The sequence below is a fragment of the Rutilus rutilus genome, assembly GCF_951802725.1.
Source record: "Rutilus rutilus genome assembly, chromosome: 9".
Classification (NCBI taxonomy): domain Eukaryota; kingdom Metazoa; phylum Chordata; class Actinopteri; order Cypriniformes; family Leuciscidae; genus Rutilus; species Rutilus rutilus.
Genome location: NC_140223.1, coordinates 9,364,458 through 9,383,414, shown reverse-complemented (window position 1 = coordinate 9,383,414; position 18,957 = coordinate 9,364,458). Strand labels below are relative to the sequence as shown.

The 18,957-nt window shown below is 37.2% G+C and overlaps 2 protein-coding genes across 2 annotated transcripts in view; one reads left to right on the top strand and one right to left on the bottom strand.

The window, feature by feature from the left end:
• sgpp2 (sphingosine-1-phosphate phosphatase 2) overlaps positions 1–3,450 on the top strand; it is an 8,839-nt gene extending 5,389 nt beyond the window's left edge. The window contains exon 5 of the mRNA XM_084418631.1: positions 239–3,450. Coding sequence (XP_084274757.1) covers positions 239–802 — 564 coding nt within the window. The 3' untranslated portion in view covers positions 803–3,450. The remainder of the gene's footprint in view (positions 1–238) is intronic.
• Positions 3,451–5,198: 1,748 nt separating this feature from the next.
• farsb (phenylalanyl-tRNA synthetase subunit beta) lies at positions 5,199–18,733 on the bottom strand. The gene is made up of 17 exons (XM_084418618.1): positions 18,595–18,733; positions 18,029–18,084; positions 17,232–17,386; positions 17,075–17,150; positions 16,855–16,970; positions 16,615–16,765; positions 14,808–14,916; positions 14,586–14,656; positions 14,365–14,426; positions 14,228–14,279; positions 13,274–13,335; positions 12,033–12,240; positions 11,853–11,933; positions 8,704–8,796; positions 8,473–8,590; positions 8,250–8,402; positions 5,199–5,625 (listed from the first exon to the last, which is right to left on the bottom strand). The coding sequence occupies exons 1-17, from the start codon at positions 18,650–18,652 to the stop codon at positions 5,474–5,476; spliced, it is 1,773 nt and encodes a 590-aa protein (XP_084274744.1). The 5' UTR covers positions 18,653–18,733; the 3' UTR covers positions 5,199–5,473.
• Between the last annotated feature and the right edge of the window lie 224 nt (positions 18,734–18,957).

Genomic DNA, 18,957 nt, shown 5'->3' with positions numbered 1-18,957 from the left:
CATAGCACAACATAACCACTCAGAACACCCTAGCAACTGCATAGCAACATAACCACTCTCACAACCAGCTAGAAAATTAGTAAATTTTTCATAATAATGCCATAAAAACTGCATTATAGTGTCAGTATGACGGTACATAAAACCGGTTAAGCTGCACGAATCTAGAATTACAGAGTCTGATACTAATGACAGGAAGCTAAAGTGAATCTCTCTCTCTCTCTCTCTCTCTCCCTCTCAGGATGTGATTTGTGGCGTTGTAATTTCAGCCCTCATCATGGCCGTGTCGTACCCGTTCTGGGGAACCGTGGACCTCCTTCAACTCCACAGCCCCGTCTCCCCCATCGTGGCGCTGGCACTGCCCCTCTTCCTGTCCTACAAGTACCCAGAGCTAGACCATTACACCACCACACGCGGGGACACCACCATCATTTTAGCATGCAGTGCGGGATGTTCGGTCGGATACTGGGTGAATGAGCGTTTGGGCTTGACCTTTGACCTAGCCGGGCCTTTTCCAGTGACTCTGCCACCTCTGACCCTTGCAGCCGTGGGCCTCGGTGTGGCACGGTTCCTGCTGGGGTTGGCGATGCTGGTCCTGACCCGGCAGACGATGCGCTGGGCGAGCCTGCGGGTGCTCTGCCGGATTTACGGCGCGTCTGTGAGCGACGTCGACGCACGCAGGAGGAAAGAGATCGAAGTGCCGTATAAGTTCAGCACGTATGTTGCCATCGGACTGGTCAACAGTATCATGGTGAACAGAGTGTTTGTGATGATGGGACTTTGGGATTTGGGAAATTCTGTGTAATTTCTCAGTGTTTACAGGCGAGTTTGAAGTTTGAAGTCAGTCGAGCTGCACGGTTCTGGATAAAGTGAGAATCACGACAAAACAGATCAAGATTTTCTAACTAAACCAATACAACATGAAATTCACTCATGACAAAATGTTAATTGCTGCAGTCTATTTAAAATTTGAATGAGTGATGACCTCAATGACCTCATTCATTAATTCATAAATACTTCACTTGTTTCATTACTGGATGAATCAATGTTTTTTAAACAAATATCTTGAATGAATGATTCAATTACTAATACATGGTTTTAACAGTCACTTGTCGCCACCTACTGGTGTAATGATCTAATTTATATTATTGTTATTTGAAGCGCCATGTTACTTTCTAAAAGCGATTTGCTCTATTTTGATCGCTACCGTAGACATCAGTGTTTATATCCGAACTATAAATATCTCAGTTCTGATTATATGAATATTTTTAACAGAAATAACAAAACTGTGTGGTTTAAAAGACTGTTTGTGAAGCCGTTTCATACTTATACATCTTTCTCTGTCTCGGCAGCAGATTTGAATGTTCCGGTGTGATTTTGTCAAAGGTTTAATAGACAGACGAATCATTTGTCGTTTCATTTGTCGTTATGATATCACGTGGGTGTTTGAATCGAAATCGCAACTTTTTTTTTAAACGATTATTCGTGCAGCTTTAATTCTCATTGAGAAATTCGCATAGGTGTTTGTCCAGAAATGGCTAGTACATTTATATTAAACAGGGTGTGTTAAACCTACTAGATAAAACAACTGCATTTTGTCAGATTTTGAAAACGGTTTGTTGATGTTTTAGTGTAGTTTCGCTTGCATTTTTAATCTTGGTTGTAGTCTTGGTTAAAACAAGCTAAAGGTGAAGGGTGTAATTTCTGCACCACAAGAATCTCCAAATGAAATCGGACACATAAACAAATCATTTGAAAAATTCAATTGAAAATGATCTCTATTCTCGTCTGCTATAGAGTGATGCAAGAGTCCTAAAACCCAGAAATGTTTTTTTTTTTTTTTTTTTTTTTTTGTATGGAAGTCAACATTTTACATAGCATTTTTGCATTACTTAGCATAGTGCATTTTACTTGGTTTACTTAGCTTTTTTTTGTGTGCTTCCAGTTGCATCGTCCCAAAGTCAATTGTTTTTTTAGTTAAACATTTTGTTAAACGTTTTATTCACAACATAAAATATAAGTAATTCATCCTTGTGAATTTTTTAAAAACCTTTTATTTGTCTTGGAAAAAGGCGTTTGCTAGCAAGTGTCTAAATGGGACTACAGGTTCTCTGGGACATTAAACATCATCAGCCGAACAGGTAGCCTACTCATCTACTCACTAGTCACTTTCACAGCCTCATTGTGTTTAATCGCACTAGCAAACTATTCTAACTCAAACTTTCACATTTGTTTTCGGAAGCTCAGTGGTGAAACGTTGAAGTCATGTGACTATGGTGTAGTTCGTTTATAGCCTAACTTGAGCATTTTACTTCATCTGATTGTATTTAGGTTTCAGAATTCATAAAAGTTGTTCATTTGTGAATATCTTGATGAACAAAACGTGTAAGAATCCTAAACCTTTGTTGGTCACAGAGTATATTTTCTGCAATAATCCAAAAGCCAATGGAAAAATCCTATTGGGTTTTTGGTGAGGGAGCCAGGATGCTGCTAACTTCCTGTTTAGCCTACAAAATGACATCATCCCTCCAGCACTCTATTGGTCAGACTGTTAGACCTGTCCTAAACCCCATTGTTTTTTTTTGCACTTTTTTGTGGGATCATCCAGTGCATGTCTTGCATGAAAGTGGGATATGAGAACATTACACGTTTCACCTTTATATTCTATGTAGAGGAACTGTGGCGAACTGTTTTCTACATTCAGCTTGTGCCTTTAGTTGTAAAAAGTGCAAAAAAACACTTCCATTGAAAGTGCATTTTTATCTGGTCAAGCAGTCCGACTGGTTGATGTTTTCAGTGGTAAATGGAGCTTCATTTGTACCAAGTATGGGATATTTCTTTTGATGTTTTCCTAATGTCAGTGTCACGTGGAAATTTGATTCTGCACTGAAAACCTCAGATTAAAGGTACGGTCACATTTACCATCCATTTCAATTGGGAAATTTTGTGCGAGGGTGAAAAATGTCCCCACACAGATTTCGCAACGGGTTCAATTTGGCCGCGCAAATTCACCACTGACAGAAGGTTGCTTGGTTTGAAAGTGACTTCTGTGCTTTCTGCATTATTGACAATACACAATGGACCTTTTTTTTGCCTGTGTAACTTTGCTGAAATTTGGCAAATGTGACCGTGCATTAACTCTGGTCTTGGAGGAAAAAGGTTCAGTTGTTACATCAGACGGTAATTTAACATGATCACAGAATATCTTTGACATAATTTTTACTAACATGTAATACCTGTTATAAAGTGCTTTGTCTGCCTCAACTCTATACAGTATGAATATTTGTTATACAATTATTAATTTTTTAACATATAGTTATGCATTTGATATTTATTACAAAATACTGAAGAACATGGTACTTTGAGTTGCCGGTTTTGACACTCAGGAGCGTGTGTTTATGAGCTTTTACAGATGTGGTGAAAGAAATGAATAAACACAGTAAAAATGGCTTCAAGAAAGCGTTGTCCCTCTGTTTTCTCCATTTGTTTGCTTTGCATTTTTAAAGTGTTGATGTGCTGAGGAATGTTTGCTGTGTAGACGGTTTACCAGTCCACGACAAACACTACAGAAACCACAAACACGCCTCTCATGTAACCACAAACCCTTCCAAATACAGTGTACACACAGACCATCCTTCCACACAGAAAGCTCACCCATAATAGTCTCTATTCACACACATAACAGCCTCTAATCACTTTCATTCTTACGGTTGTAGTTCAGACACTGAAGACATTTAGACACACCTACTCAACTTTTTCCACATATTTAGAATAATATTAAAGTCATTAAGTATATAATGAAACAATACAAATGGAAGTATGGGAACCTATATAAAACCAATTAAACTAAAGCTTTTAGGGTTTTAATATCATGAAAAACATATTCATTCAAATGCATGCAAACTCGTTTGTCTATGACCGTATATCTGCTGGAAATCAGATAAGAGTCCGTCTGATAACCTGTTAAACCAGACACTTCCTCTCATCTGCCATCTCAAACCACATGCTCAGATTTTGGTTTGTTGATCACTGATTTAGACTCTTGTTTAATGAGTTACAGCTGAAATATATTCACATGCACAAGTCACCTTCAATATACCTGTGATTAATTGTAGTCAGACACAGGCATTCTAGCATCAGTGCATTTGGAGTTGTTCAACACCCTGATACACATACGGACACGCTCAACATGCTTTTAACAGACATGCAGGTAAACACACCTTCATTCTTCATTCAGCCATGATAGGAATCATTAGCATGTGAGTAAGTGCAATGTTATTTACTGCATACTTATGTGAGTCTGTGATTCCTCTTCTGTAAGGAAAGTGAAAGGAACATGGGCATCCATCCAATCCAATCCATCCATCCATCCAATCAATCCCATCCATCCATCCATCCATCCATCCATCCATCCATCCATCCAATCAATCCCATCCATCCATCCAATCAATCCCATCCATCCATCCAATCAATCCCATCCATCCATCCAAAATACGGAAAAAAATTGCAGTCACACTTGTGGTGTCCAAATATTGGATTCAATCTTTTTCAACTTGTTTTCTTTCAGTTAGGACAGGTTTTGTTTTTATTTTTGAAACTGTTTAATCCTAGGCCTCATTGATCTGATAAAGTTAATCTCTGTGAAAAAGAACGCCTGTAATACTCAAAAATAGTTTGTTTGTGTACATGAACGTGTGTGTGTGTGTGTGTGTGTAGTTGTGTGTATCCATGCATGTACAGGTCTGAAGATTTTATCTTTGCAACCACACGTCAATATGTGAACAGGCTTCTGAACACTAAATGTTTCTTATTTTCAATCTCCCCAATTCATTTTCAATAAAATACCATATTTGACCAATATAAGCTCAGATCAATGAGGCTTACAACCAGTCAGATCCAAAAAGAAATACAAAATCTGTACTAGTTGACATTTTTGACCTGGAACACCACGAGTGTAACAAGAATTTGTTGATCTTGAAAAAGATTTAGTTATTTAAGAAGTAGTTATATCCTGGGTGATTAAAGTCAGCAAGTTTTACTCCAATGCGATAACGTTAACTAGCATTTTCAGGAAAAAGAAAATCCTCTCCGGGGTCAAAACGACCCGAACACAACATGAGGGGTATAAGCTTAGATGAAGTACAGCATGTCATAAATAGAGGACATTGCTTAATATACACCAAATACACACAAAAACCAACAAAAGTAAACAGTTTCGGTTTATTAATCCATGTTTATTTGTTTCTATGTTGTAAAATATGCTGGACACATATGTTATATATGAATAACATACTAGCAGTGGACAAGCTGAGGTTTATTAAAACAGTGATTTATTCTGAACATACAGTAACACATGCCGCTGTAACTCATTCTCCTAAAGATAAACAGCCAGTAATGTGTGGATGAGGCTTCTGGAGGAGGAGCGAAGACACTGACGAACCGGACGGGTGTGGCTAAGATCATTTGCATTATGACATCACAGGAAGGGCTCAATGTCGATATCGATGGCAGAGCAGGGCATGGTCAGCTCAAAACGACTGATGACATCAGGGTGAAGGACCCCGAGGTGTCCGATGCTTTTGCCGCGTGTAAAGATCTCAGCGCAGCGGCCAGGGAAGAAAGTGGAGTCTGTAAGAAAAATGATAAATTAATAGGGCTGTAACAATATATCGCAAATACAAAAATGCAACATGTATCGTGGATAGTGACCATCTGTATTGTACGGAAGCCCTGAAACGCAACGTAAAAAAAAAAAAATTTGTATTTTGAGATTCAAGTCGAAACGTTTTTCGTGTGTGTGTGTGTCTGTGTAAAGAAATGCACTTGTGAAGTCGAACTGCCTCGGACATGGATCTACACAAAATAGTAGCTTTTTACTTTTATCTGGGCTTTCAACAAAAAGAAAATTCGACAGGTGCCAATCTACCAACATGCATTACCATGGAGTTGCCTATACGAGCACAGACTCCGCCGGAGTAGGTTCACTATCTGGTCGAAACTTTATGTGGCAGTGTTTTTGACGTGTTTTCGTGCTCGTCTATAATAGGCAACACTATCTGGGTCGAGAACACTTAACAGTAACCGCACTGATTCCCTCTTCACCGTTCTGGATACATTTTAAGTGCATCATTCTGTATCCAATCATTTGGCCGGATCCCGTGATTTCAATAACCACTGGTGGTGGTTGAGGAGAGATTCCCTGAAATGATTGTAAAGCGCTTTTAAGTGTAGGCCTACAGTAAACATATGAAAGCGCTATATAAATGCCTCATTCATGCATTCATTCATTCATTCAAGCTGGATTTCTTGATCCAGTCTGAAAAGTGTTTTCGCCTGTAGGCTAAAGTCTATTTTGGCGCAGTATATTGTATAACGTCCTATAGCCTAATGCCATATCGGTAGACCTGTAGATGTTAAAAGCCAAGATAAAAGTAAAGCTATTATTTTGTGTAGATCCAGTTTACACACACACGCATGAATGCCTGTGCGGCAATGTGAAATAACGGCAAGCACATACGCAACTTCTACAGAAGACTGTATGTTTCGACTTTAATCTGGAAACGTTTCGACTTTAATCTCGAAATGATAGCATTTTTTTTTTTTTTTTCACGTTGCGGTTCAGGGCTTCCGTAGTATTGTGTATAGTTCATCCAAAATGAAAATTACTGTGTGAGAAAAAAATTACGTTTTCAGAGTTTTAGTGTCAGTACTACATTAAACTACTATATATAATGTTGAATATAATGTATAATAATGCAACGGGGGAATATTTGTGGGTCCTGATAATGCCAAATGTCTTATGTCGCAAGTAAAAAGTGGCCTACATTATTTTAAATATATCTAATCAGTGACAGAGTGCATATTCATCTGAAATAATTCAGTATTTTCAGCTTCAGAATCATGAATATTTATATTCTGGTGTCTCTATTCTGGCGCATTGGGTTTCCAGCACCAAGTCCAAGCCTATTCATTTACACACACAATGCAACACCAAATTTTGCATTTTACAGTAAATTTTTTGTTAACCTTTTATCATATGTCTTGGTTTAACGCAATAATATCGTATCATGAGTTCAGTGTTGTGATATTTATCGAATCGTGACATGAGGGTATCGTTACACCCCTATAAATTAAATAGTACTCCTATTCTTTGGAACAAGGTGCACAAGGTTATTTTAGTATTATTTTTATTATTAGTCAACTACATTTATATTCATTAATAATTTTTGCTTACTTCATTAAATTTTTTGCTTTATTTTAATAAACGAAAACAATTTGAAAGAGCCTCTTTAAAGGAACACTCCACCGTTTTTTGAAATAGGGCTTATTCACCTTCTTTCTTACATTTAGATAGGTGGGCAAATGCATTTTTGTCTCAGTGCATGCATTGTTTTAGTTTGACAGGGTCGGCCCTAGCTTAGCTTAGCATAATGAATGGAATCCTTTGTTGCCAGCTAGCATGTCATGAGTAAAAGTAATATATATAAAAAAAAAAAAAAAACATCTAATTATTTCTTGTGGCCTGCGTATTCACAACAAGTACAAATAGTGATGCAGATTAACACTAGGCGATTTCCTATGCAGATATTGACTTGGGACTATATTAGGGGGAAGCACAGGCGAAGCACTGCTACTTGGGTGCAGAGATATCACGCCCAAGTAGCAGTGCTTCGCCTGTGCTTCCCCCTAATATAGTCCTTAATATATAAGTCAATATCTGCCTAGGAAATCGCCTAGTGTTAATCTGCATCACTATTTGTACTCGTTGTGAATACGCAGGCCACAAGAAGTAATTAGTTTTTTTTTTTTTTTTTTCACTTTTTTATATCACTCACTCAGGACATGCTAGCTGGCAACAAAGGATTCCATTCATTATGCTAAGCTAAGCTAGCGCTGACCCTGTCAAACTAAAACAATGCATGCACTGAGACAAAAATGCATTTGCCCACCTATCTAAATGTAGGAAAGAAGGTGAATAAGCCCTATTTCAAAAAACGGTGGAGTGTTCCTTTAAGCCTTTTTTCATCCATCAGGTGAAAATAAAACGAGGAAATGAGCATCTGAGTGTCCAGTAATAAAATAAAAAAAGGAACTATAACACATCCTATTTACATTTTGCTGACCTACTGCTCGCACATAAACGCTGTTAAATATTAACCACTAAAATAAATCTTTGATCATGACTCAGAGCTGATAAAACAGGTGCACAGACTGATCTCGCATCATGTCGACTTTGAACATTTATGACTCACCCTCTGCCGCCTGGATGTGGTATCCTTGGTTACGGCCTGGTTTGACATCCAGCAGCTGCATGACCCGGTCCATGAGTCCGTGGATGACTTCGAACCCCGGGCTCTTGTTGTAGTAAACGGCACAGAGACGCCTGTTGTTACGGGCTCCTACGTCTGAGAGACAGATCAAGTTCAGAGACCGTTTATTAGCACGCATCACTTGATTTGAGGACGTCAAACACACCTTTTGTGTCATCCTTCAGGACGACGTCTGAAATCTCGAACAGTTTGAGAGGAAGGGGCATCTTCCTGTTGGCGGCGACCGTTTTCAGGAGGCCAGGAAGAAGAGAGGTGCGCGCCACCTAGAGGACAGCATGAGGTTTAGTTAGTCAAATCTCAGTCTGAGTTACTAACTGATTTAAACTTGCGAAAGCACCCGCTAGTGGACAAATGCGAGAAAAATCTTTTGTTTTACCTGAAACTCTGCGGTCTTTGGGTTAGAGATGTGGACAGCTCTGATTTCTGCTATGTTTTTCCCAAGTCTATCTGCGATATCTTCTTGTGAACACTGCAGAGAGAGGGGGAAAAGGAGTGTATATATAAAATATAGAAATATTTTTTCTGACTCATGTCATGCCAACTTTAACCCCTTAACTGTCACCGTCCCACTGGGACGTTTGCCCATATATATTTAGAACAATAACATCTTAGTAAAAACCTAAAGTAATATTGACAAACTATATATCATTTGAAAGCTTACAGTCTCTAGTTTTCATATTTGGTGGCTGTTTTTTAAAATAAATTACAGAGGAGCAGTAATCTATCAATTTGCAACAAGAATATTTCATATTCATTAGGTGCGTTTAGGCCTTTATTTTGAAATAGGAATAAATATGAAAAATCATGAAAGATTGGTAGAAACCTCCGTTTGTTTTCATGCCAAGAGTTCAAAAGAAAACACCAATTAAATGTTATGAGAAAAAAAGGTCTGAAAATGTTTTGAATATAAAGAAAAAATATTATGGATTCTCGATTTGTGATGCGGTAGCGAGCTATAACGCACATATGTGCTTTTTTTATGTTTATTAGAGGTTGAAATCAAATCAAATACTGCCAAAACACCCATACTATTTCTGAATAGGATGTATACTTCATAAATTGTATGAAATTATGGAAATACATGGTTCAGATCACTCAAAACAAATATGAAAATGGAGGCGCCCTTATATGGTCAGTAAGGAAGCTGGCTGTCCATCTAGTGAAAAAATGTGGTACTGCGCCCAAATAAAATCTTACTGAAAGCTCATTTTTTGAGATATCAACCTAAAATTTGGAACACAACTTGTTTAGATTTTTGGCTTTAATTTTCTAGCAGTTTTAGACTAAAATATATTTTGTAATATATATATTTTATATAAAATATAAATAATTATATTTTTACATATTACATTTTCATAAACTCAAACTTATATAACTTTTTTTCTGTTTCACTTTCAGAATTGATTTCACTTCTACAATAATCTGGCAAATGTCTTCTTAAAAACAAAACCAACCATATGTCTATATTCCAAAGCATTCTTGAATTACAACCATTTAAGTTTGTATAGTGATTTTTTTGTCTATGCGAAAAAAGGGGGGGGGGTGACAGTTAAAGGGTTAAAGGGATACTCCACTTTTTTCGGAAATAAGCTCATTTTACAACTCCCCCAGAGTTAAACAGTTGAGTTTTACCGTTTTAGAATCCATTCAGCCGAACTCCGGGTCTGACGGTACCACTTTTAGCATAGCTTAGCACAGATCATTGATTCTGATGAGTCCAGTAGCATTTCTTTCAAAATGACCAAAGAGTTTCAATATTTTTCCTATTTAAAACTTGACTCTTCTGTAGTTAAACCGTGTACTAAGATCGACGGAAAATTAAAAGTTGCGATTTTCTAAGCCTATATGACTAGGAACTACTCTCATTCCAGCGTAATAATCAAGGAACTATGTGGCTGTACCATGAGTGCAGCAGGCGTAATGATATGACGCAGCGCCTGAAAATAGTCCCCAGCTCGGTAACTTCTTCCAACGTGACCGGGACTAAGTTTGTCTAACCTATTAGACCTATTTTCAGGCGCTGCGTCATATCATTACGCCTGCTGCACTCATGGTACAGCCGCACAGTTCCTTGATTATTACGCCGGAATGAGAGTAGTTCCTAGCCATATAGGCTTAGAAAATCGCAACTTTTCATTTTCCGTCGATCTTAGTACACGGTTTAACTACAGAAGAGTCAAGTTTTAAATAGGAAAAATATTGAAACTCTTTGGTCATTTTGAAAGAAATGCTACTGGACTCATCAGAATCAATGATCTGTGCTAAGCTATGCTAAAAGTGGTACCGTCAGACCCGGAGTTCGGCTGAATGGATTCTAAAACGGTAAAACTCAACTGTTTAACTCTGGGGGAGATGTAAAATGAGCATATTTCCGAAAAAAGTGGAGTATCCCTTTAAAGGACTGCCCATAAAAGTCTGATTTGCAAAACAAATTACAACATTGGTGGTTGTATATTTGTTTTTACATTAAGCCACAAGGACAACGTAACAAATGTGGTTTTTTTTTTGGTCTTTGCATTATTTTTGTGTTATCTTATATATTATATATATATATATATATATATATATATATATATATATATCTATATATATATATATAGATAGATAGACAAAGATGTCAATAGAACAGATTGTAAATACAGTAGTGGCCAAAAGTGATGTCCTGGAGGGGACGTTTGTTTTTAATGACCCTAGATGTTAATTAAACCATCAAAATATGAGGAAAATATATATTTATTAAAATATTTTAAATATGAGGGAAGAACAAAATGGTAAACTATTTACCTGACAAAATTATTTTGCAAAAAAGAGGAAACTACAGCTACAGGTTTAATTTTCTAAACTAAATGCATAGAAAAACAAAAAGCTCACAGGAAAATGCATACGACAACATAATCAGTTATTCTTTTCTTCATTATCACAAATCAAACAATTCACTTCAAGCACAACTATAAGCAATATGCTTACAAAATCTTACATTCAATAATATTTGAATAAAGGGTGAAGATGTCATTTTTCCTATAGGCCGGACATTACTTTTGACCACTACTGTACGTACATAAACTAATATCTCTAGAGAGGAGCATTTTGCTAAATATATATGCATATTATATTTGCATATATATCATCATTAGAGATATTAGAGATAATTTTACCATTAAAAAGTTGATATAAAAACTGCCTAATGTGCAATTCAAATATTTGCATACAATAAGTTAATTATTATATCTAAAAAGAAATAGCAATTGACTTTTAACCTTTAATATTATAATAATTATATAGTTTATTTCTATTGGATTTCTTACTGTACCTGATATATATCCAAACAAACTGATACTGAATCGAACTGAAATCAGAATCGAGGTTGTGAAACTTGTGTCTACCAGTCCTAAAAATTAAGATCATTTTCATACGCAAATCTTGTAAAAGCTGCCCATTTAATTCTAATGCTCAGATAGAAAGTGGAATATGAGGGGAAAATGCAAAAACTATGCTTTAATATAAGAGAGAGGAGTGATTTCTAACCAGAGCGAATGTCAGAGCTTCAGTGAACCCGGCGGCTGCAAGGTCTTGCCTCAGTAACTCTGTCAGTTTATTTAGAGGGAGCTGCAAATACAAACACACACGTGTAAGCGCCGTAACAAACACCGAACCTTTAAAATGATCTCAGGTTTAATTGGTCAGCATGAATGTTTTTCGGCGAACCTGATTGGCTACTGTGTACGTGCGTGGCGTGCTCCTGACGATGTTGTTGAAGCCGTACGCTATGGCAGCGTCCTCCATGATGTCACAGGCGTGGATGACATCAGAGCGTGTGGGCGGGATCTCAACCTGGATGTGATCGCCCTCACCGCTGACCTCTGACCTCAAACACATCCGGGTCAGCAGCTGAGCGATGCTTTCTGCTGATTCACTAAACGAAGAGCACAGAGAGCGTGATGAGGGTTCAATCTACTGACCGGAGCTGAGAGAGAAAGAAGAAGAAGCTCTAATGCAGGGATGTCAAACCCCTAATGGACATCTGTCCCGTAGAGTTTAGCTCCAACCCAAATTAAACACACCCATCAAGGGCCATCATTCACTATTCCCTAGATTACTTCTCTAATATGTGACCCTGGACCACAAAACCAGTCACATGGGTCCATTTCTTGAAATTGGGATTTATAGATCATCTGAAAGCTGAATAAGCTTTTCATTGATGTATGGTTTGTTAGGATACAACTATTTGAAAATCTGGAATCTGAGGGTGCAAAAAAATCGAAACATTGAGAAAATCTCCTTTAAAGTTGTCCATTTATTACTCACAAAAATAAATGTTTTATATATTTACGGTAGGAAATTTACTAAATATCTTCATGGAACATGATCTTTACTTAATATCCTCATGATTTTTGACACAAAAGAAAAATCTATAATTTTGACCCATACAATGTATTGTTGGCTATTGCCACAAATATACCTGTGCGGCTTATGACTGGTTTTGTGATCCAGGGTCACATATAGTCCACTTGAGGGAAAATGGGTGAGTGAATTCGGACACTGAGTGCTGCCGCTTGTGCTTGATGTTTAAAAATCAATTAAAAGGGAATTTATCCCTGTATGATATATTACGCTGGACCAGCGGTTGGAAAATGGATGATTCGCTGCAGCGCCATCTTCTGGTGAGATGCAGGTTTTCATTCAACATGACCCTCACAGTGCATTATGGGTATTCTCTAGCTGTTGATTTTGCACCATATTGCAGTGCATTATGGGATTGAATGAGTGCACTCGATAACGTCCACTATGGTTTGGGAAACCACTACAAACAGCTGTCGCCTCAAATAATGCCTTATTGAAGGTGTGATTTGGGACTCACAGCTCTAGAAACTGCCAAGCAAGTGTTTAGTAGCTGAACAGAGTTTGACATGTGCTCTAATGAGATCAAATGTTTAAAATATGCTCACTCGATCCCAACTTTTTTGTTGACGAAGTCCCCAGACAGTGTCTCCGTCCTGTACGCCAGCTCCTAATGGCAGCAAATAACAGAATGACTTTCAAAAAAAGCATAATTTAATTTATAATATATAATAATAATAATAATAATAATAATAATGATAAAAATAAGCATTGTTCCTTAAAGTCAAGAGAATGTTATATTTTTAATCTGGGTTTAATATTTAGTCCTGTATAAGTTAAGCTCTATCAACAGCATCAGTCGAACAAAAATGATGTAGTCAGTTCTAATAAACCTAAAACATGTTTACAGGACAAATGTAGGGTTTGCATCTAATGGTCTTTAATTCTTTAATTCATATACACTACCATTTAAAAGTTTGGGGTCAGCAAGGCTTTTTTTTTTTTTTAAGAAAGAAAGTAATACCTTTTTTTTAGTAAGGATGCATTCAATTGATCAAAAGTGACAGACATTTATAATATTACAAAATATGTATATTTCAAATAAATGCTGTTCTTTTGAACTTTTAATTCAGCTAATTAAAAAAAAAAAAGTTAATATGATTTCCACATAAATATGAAGAAGCACAACTATTCTCAACATTGATAATAATCCAAAATGTTTCTTGAGCAGCAAATCATCATATTATACTGATTACTGAAGGATCATGTGACACTGAAGACTGGCGTAACGATGCTGAAAATTCAGCTTTGATCACAGGAATAAATGACATTTTGAAATATATTCACATAGAAAAAAAAAATTTACATTTGAAAAATATTTCACAATTTTACAGTTTTTACTGTATTTTTGGTCAAATAAATGCAGCCCTGGTGAACTTGAGACTTCTTTCAAAAACTAAAACAATCTTTGAGCCCAAACTTTTTAACAGTAGTGTATACATACAGGTAGCATTTTTCTATATTCATTATTATTATTATTAAGTTAAAAACTGAATACTTACAGGATACACACACAATCTGCCATCAGGATAAACAACCTCAGCCGCCTCAACCCTGCATAAAGAGACAAGCACATCTCAGTACTGAACAACATACTGAATGATCTATAAAACAGCCGAGTCTGTACAGCGGCACTCACGTGAACGGCTCCTCACAGTATTCACTAAACATGGTCACTATCATGTCCAGCGTGATCTTTGCCTGCAAACACACAGAACATGTTTCTCATGTTTAAAAGCACCTTGTAGTTCCAGTCTCTCAGGCTACAAGAGATTTTACAATATATTATTACAAAATATACCCACTGAGGTCTGCATCAGTTAACAGAATCTAAGCTCATATTCGATGTCAGCGGTTTACCTTTGTGAGGTCTGTGGCCGTGCACTCGATGAAAACGTTCCTTGTGTTTAATGAGATTTTGCTGTGGTTCCCTGAGAGAGAGAAAGAGAGAGAGAGAAATACAAAACTTAAACTAAACAGATCGATCTGCAGAACAAAATCACAAAGCTTAAAGACGAACAGAAAGAAATGGAGTATTTGTGTGCATTTCTATCCGTGTGTGTGTGTGTGTTTTTAACTCACCGTTGATGATGGGCGGCATCGACAGGACGACCCCATTACTGTCATATATGATGGGGTAGAGAGGTTCGTTCTCGATGATGTGCAGGTAGTGCCTCAGATGACTGTCAGTCTGCAAGACATTAAATGTATTCATAAAAGATTTCAGCCGTGGCGTGTAACGCAGTCACTCCTACTAGCCACTCTGGCGGGTTGAATTTTATAAATAATATATAAATTTTTTGTAGTCTTTTAAAAAGGCATCTGAAATAATAAAGTAAGTGCAATGTAGTGTTGTCAAAAATATCGCTTTTTCGATACATATTGATACTGATATATCTGAAACGCTTCCAATATTAATTTTCCATAGAATAGCATGCTGCTCTTTCTCTCTCTCTCTCATCTTTTCGACAGCAAGTCGACACACAAACCCTCCTCCCTTCAAGCACTCGTTTCATTTGCTCCGGACGAATGTTGTTGTTGTTACAGGGATTGGGATAGCGTGTATTGCACATAATTTTACTCATTCCTGCAGATTTTGTGCTCAAACCCAAAGTGCGGCACATGAATCTGCCTCTCAGTACTAAATTGACTTCTTATTCGCCGTTTATTGCGCTTAAACAGTCAAATACACACAAAATAATGTCAAAATGCCAGTCTTCAATGCGCGAGTATTCAAATAAAGTGAATGTAGACAGTTGAGAAAGAAAACGAATGTGTAACAGTGTAAAGGATCTGTGCATCAGGTCTTAAAGTGACAGTAGCCTAATATACCTGCTGACAAATTATGAGATAATGTTACAAATGTCTAGGGATGTCGCGATAACCGCAATATTGTAGTACCGCGCTACTGACAAGCCAACCGCAGAGGAAGGCAAGTAACCGCAGCAACCGCGATATTTGCGTGTTTTTCTTTTTTCATAAGGCTATACCCTTCTTGTTTTGAACTTCGTGCATGTGTATTAAATGTTAAATAAGTTAATAATGATAACCAGGCTGTTTATCATGGTGATTTGTACAGAGGCTTCGTGGATTTGCACTTAAGCCTAACAAGACAGTGAATGAGAGAGATCGACTGAGCGCGTGCGATTACCTGCGTCTGTCTTTGAGGTCAAGTCATATTCAGTATATTCGTGAAAAGGTTGCAGTGTCCAAGGAAAGCGAAATATTTGTCGTTTCACCCTTTTAACATTGAAGGGTATTTACCATAAATGGCATCAGCGACAGCGCAGGTCAGCAAAAAAAAAAAAATCAGCGAGTCACGCATTGAATCAATGCCATTGGTCTCTATTAAGTGAGCATCAGCTTCAGCGTTACCCATGCGACGCATTGCTGGTCAGCTGAGCCTTGAAAAGTGGAGCTCAGAGTTAAAAATAATTAACACCTTGTTTCAATACTATCTTACTATCTCCACTGATTTGTCCTTAAACAGTGGGGCGGTACTTCTGCCGGCGCCGGCGTGACCTTTCAACGTGATGACGTAGTTCCCTGTCCGTTTGCTGATCAGCTCAATCTGAACTATTGAAGGTAAAAAGTCTATAAATTATACTTAAAAAAAAAAAAATACCTATCGTTTCGCTAGGTAAAACCTCTTCTTCAGCTGTGATCGCGTACAGCCCGTTTAAACACTTCAAAGACTTTTGAAACTGCATTGATTTGGACTTAAAAACGATGTTAACCAATGAAGTCCATTGTTAGAAGAAAAAAAACAATTTCTCTCCCACTGAGGAAAGAAAGACATGGATATCTTGGATGGCATTGGGGTGAGTAAATTATTAGGAAATTTTCCTTTTGGGGCGAACTAATCCTTTAACAGCTAATCAGATCTCACCTTATAGAGACTCATGATCTCAGTGGCGTTGTACTCTTTGCTCTGATTGAGCGGTTTGAAGCGGATATCTGCGGGCGCTTTGGCTGTGTAGGTGAATGGACCGGAGATGGTGTCCAAATCATGAGTTCCTATGGCAACCAGCGTCCTTTTCCTGATGAGACACGAGCACAGAGAAAAAACATCAGAACTGGCAGTGAAACGTCTCATAGAGCAGCGGTGAGCATGTGCGTGTGGACTGGCCTGCAGACGTTCTGGTGCAGTTTCTCCTGCAGCTCTATGAAGCTGTCGTACCGCTCCTGAGTGAAGGTGATGTTGCGCAGTACAGCTGCCACAGCGTGAGGCCTCACAGACGCCGTCTACGAGAACACCAAAGCGTCATTTAAAACACTCACTGTACTTGAGCTCTTAAGAAAATCAATATAATTAAACCTCTAAAGTGAAATATGACACTGATACGAACCTCCTCAGTTATGACCAGCCGCTGAGGCTCTCCTCCATTCGCCGGACTCACACACTTATACCGGGGAGCTTCCATCCTAGAAACACCGACAGACTCATATCAAACACATACAGTAAAGGCATCTGACAGACAGCAGAGCCACAGGCACGGGCCTTACCTCTCCTTGAAGACCTGCAGACCCCTGACGAGACCCTCCAGACACAGCAGATCATAGCGGTTCGCGGGAACGTCGATCTTGTACAGCACGACATCAGACGCCCCCTCCGCCTTCTCGTCTCCCTGCTCACGGCTGATGATGTCCTTCTCTGACGTCTACACATCGAGACACAGGCAAAGTAATGCACTGATCAGAAGCACTAACATCCATATGTAGAATAAAAATAACAATTATTTACTATTATAAAACTAATGTCTGATTTCTGTGATGATAAATATATACTTTATTATAAGCATATAATTATATTTATAAAGACAAATACATTTGTATGTTATATCATATATTACAACTTCTAGTAAGAGCATATATATATATATTATATACATTGTATGAACGCATAAAAGTATGTATTAGAAAGACAAATAAATTGGTATATTATATATTGTATCTTATAGTAAGGTCATATTTTATTATACAATTCTTAATATAAATCTTCTATAATATATATATTGTATTTTTTTTATTATATCATTCTTAATATAAAACTTAAATGTATCTAAGATTTATATTAAGAATTATACGATAATCATTTAATTGCTGAGATATACTATATATATATATATATATATATATATATATATATATATATATATATATATAATGCCTTTATATATAGATATATAGATAGATATAATATATAGCCTATAATAGTAATGTTAAATGTTTGTTAAAACAAGGGCCTGTCATTTCTTCTTATCTGATCAGCTTGTAAACAGATATCATTTCATATGACTTACGATTTCGTCCAGCTCGAGGCCAAACTCGAAACACAGTTCGTCAAATTCTTCATCCGCTAATTCACGAATAGAAAATAAAAGAAATTATTTAAAGCAGAAATTATGAGTCGCATTATGATGGCGTCATCAACGGGCTTCCAGTTTGACATCTGAGCTTTTCAAATGAAGGAAGAATAAAAATAACACCACAAGAAATAATGCATCACTGCATTCAAGCAGCATCAGACTGGAAATCTATACATATTAAATAAGACAAAATCTTAAGTGGAATGGTTAAAATCTCAGACTGTCAGAATCTGATGCAATCGCTGCGACACATTGGAGAAATGAATCGCATGTAAGTTAAATTCGTTTTGAGTCTCAATATAAATTTGTTCAGTGATGATAAGATGGCCCAGTAGAATAAATGATTTATAGAATATAACTTGTTTTATTAAGATATTCCTCCTTGATTTCCACAGATGCAGACAGAATCACACACACACAATGAGCACATTTCCCCTGCTAACAACAACACGCTAATGAATGCGCTCACTTTATACACCTGATAAAAGTTAAACACGTACTGTATGTTTGTCCCAGAGCTTCAAAGAGCAGATCTCTCTTCACGCTGACTGTCGGCATGCTCGCAGCTGATGATCACCGGGGTCTGTTCGGATCCGGAGGATCGAGGCTCGAGCGTCACACTCTTTCAAAATAAAAGCCCCCAGAGAACAACGTAGAGAACTTATATTTAAAAAATAAAAGTCCCAACTAGGAACTTGAAAATTCACTTTGACATGACAGCTTACAAAAAAATAGCATAAAAAGCAATTGCAATTCAAAATTGCATTTATTTTATTTTATTTTTTATTTTATTTTTGATAGATAGATAGATAGATAGATAGATAGATAGATAGATAGATAGATAGATAGATAGATAGATAGAT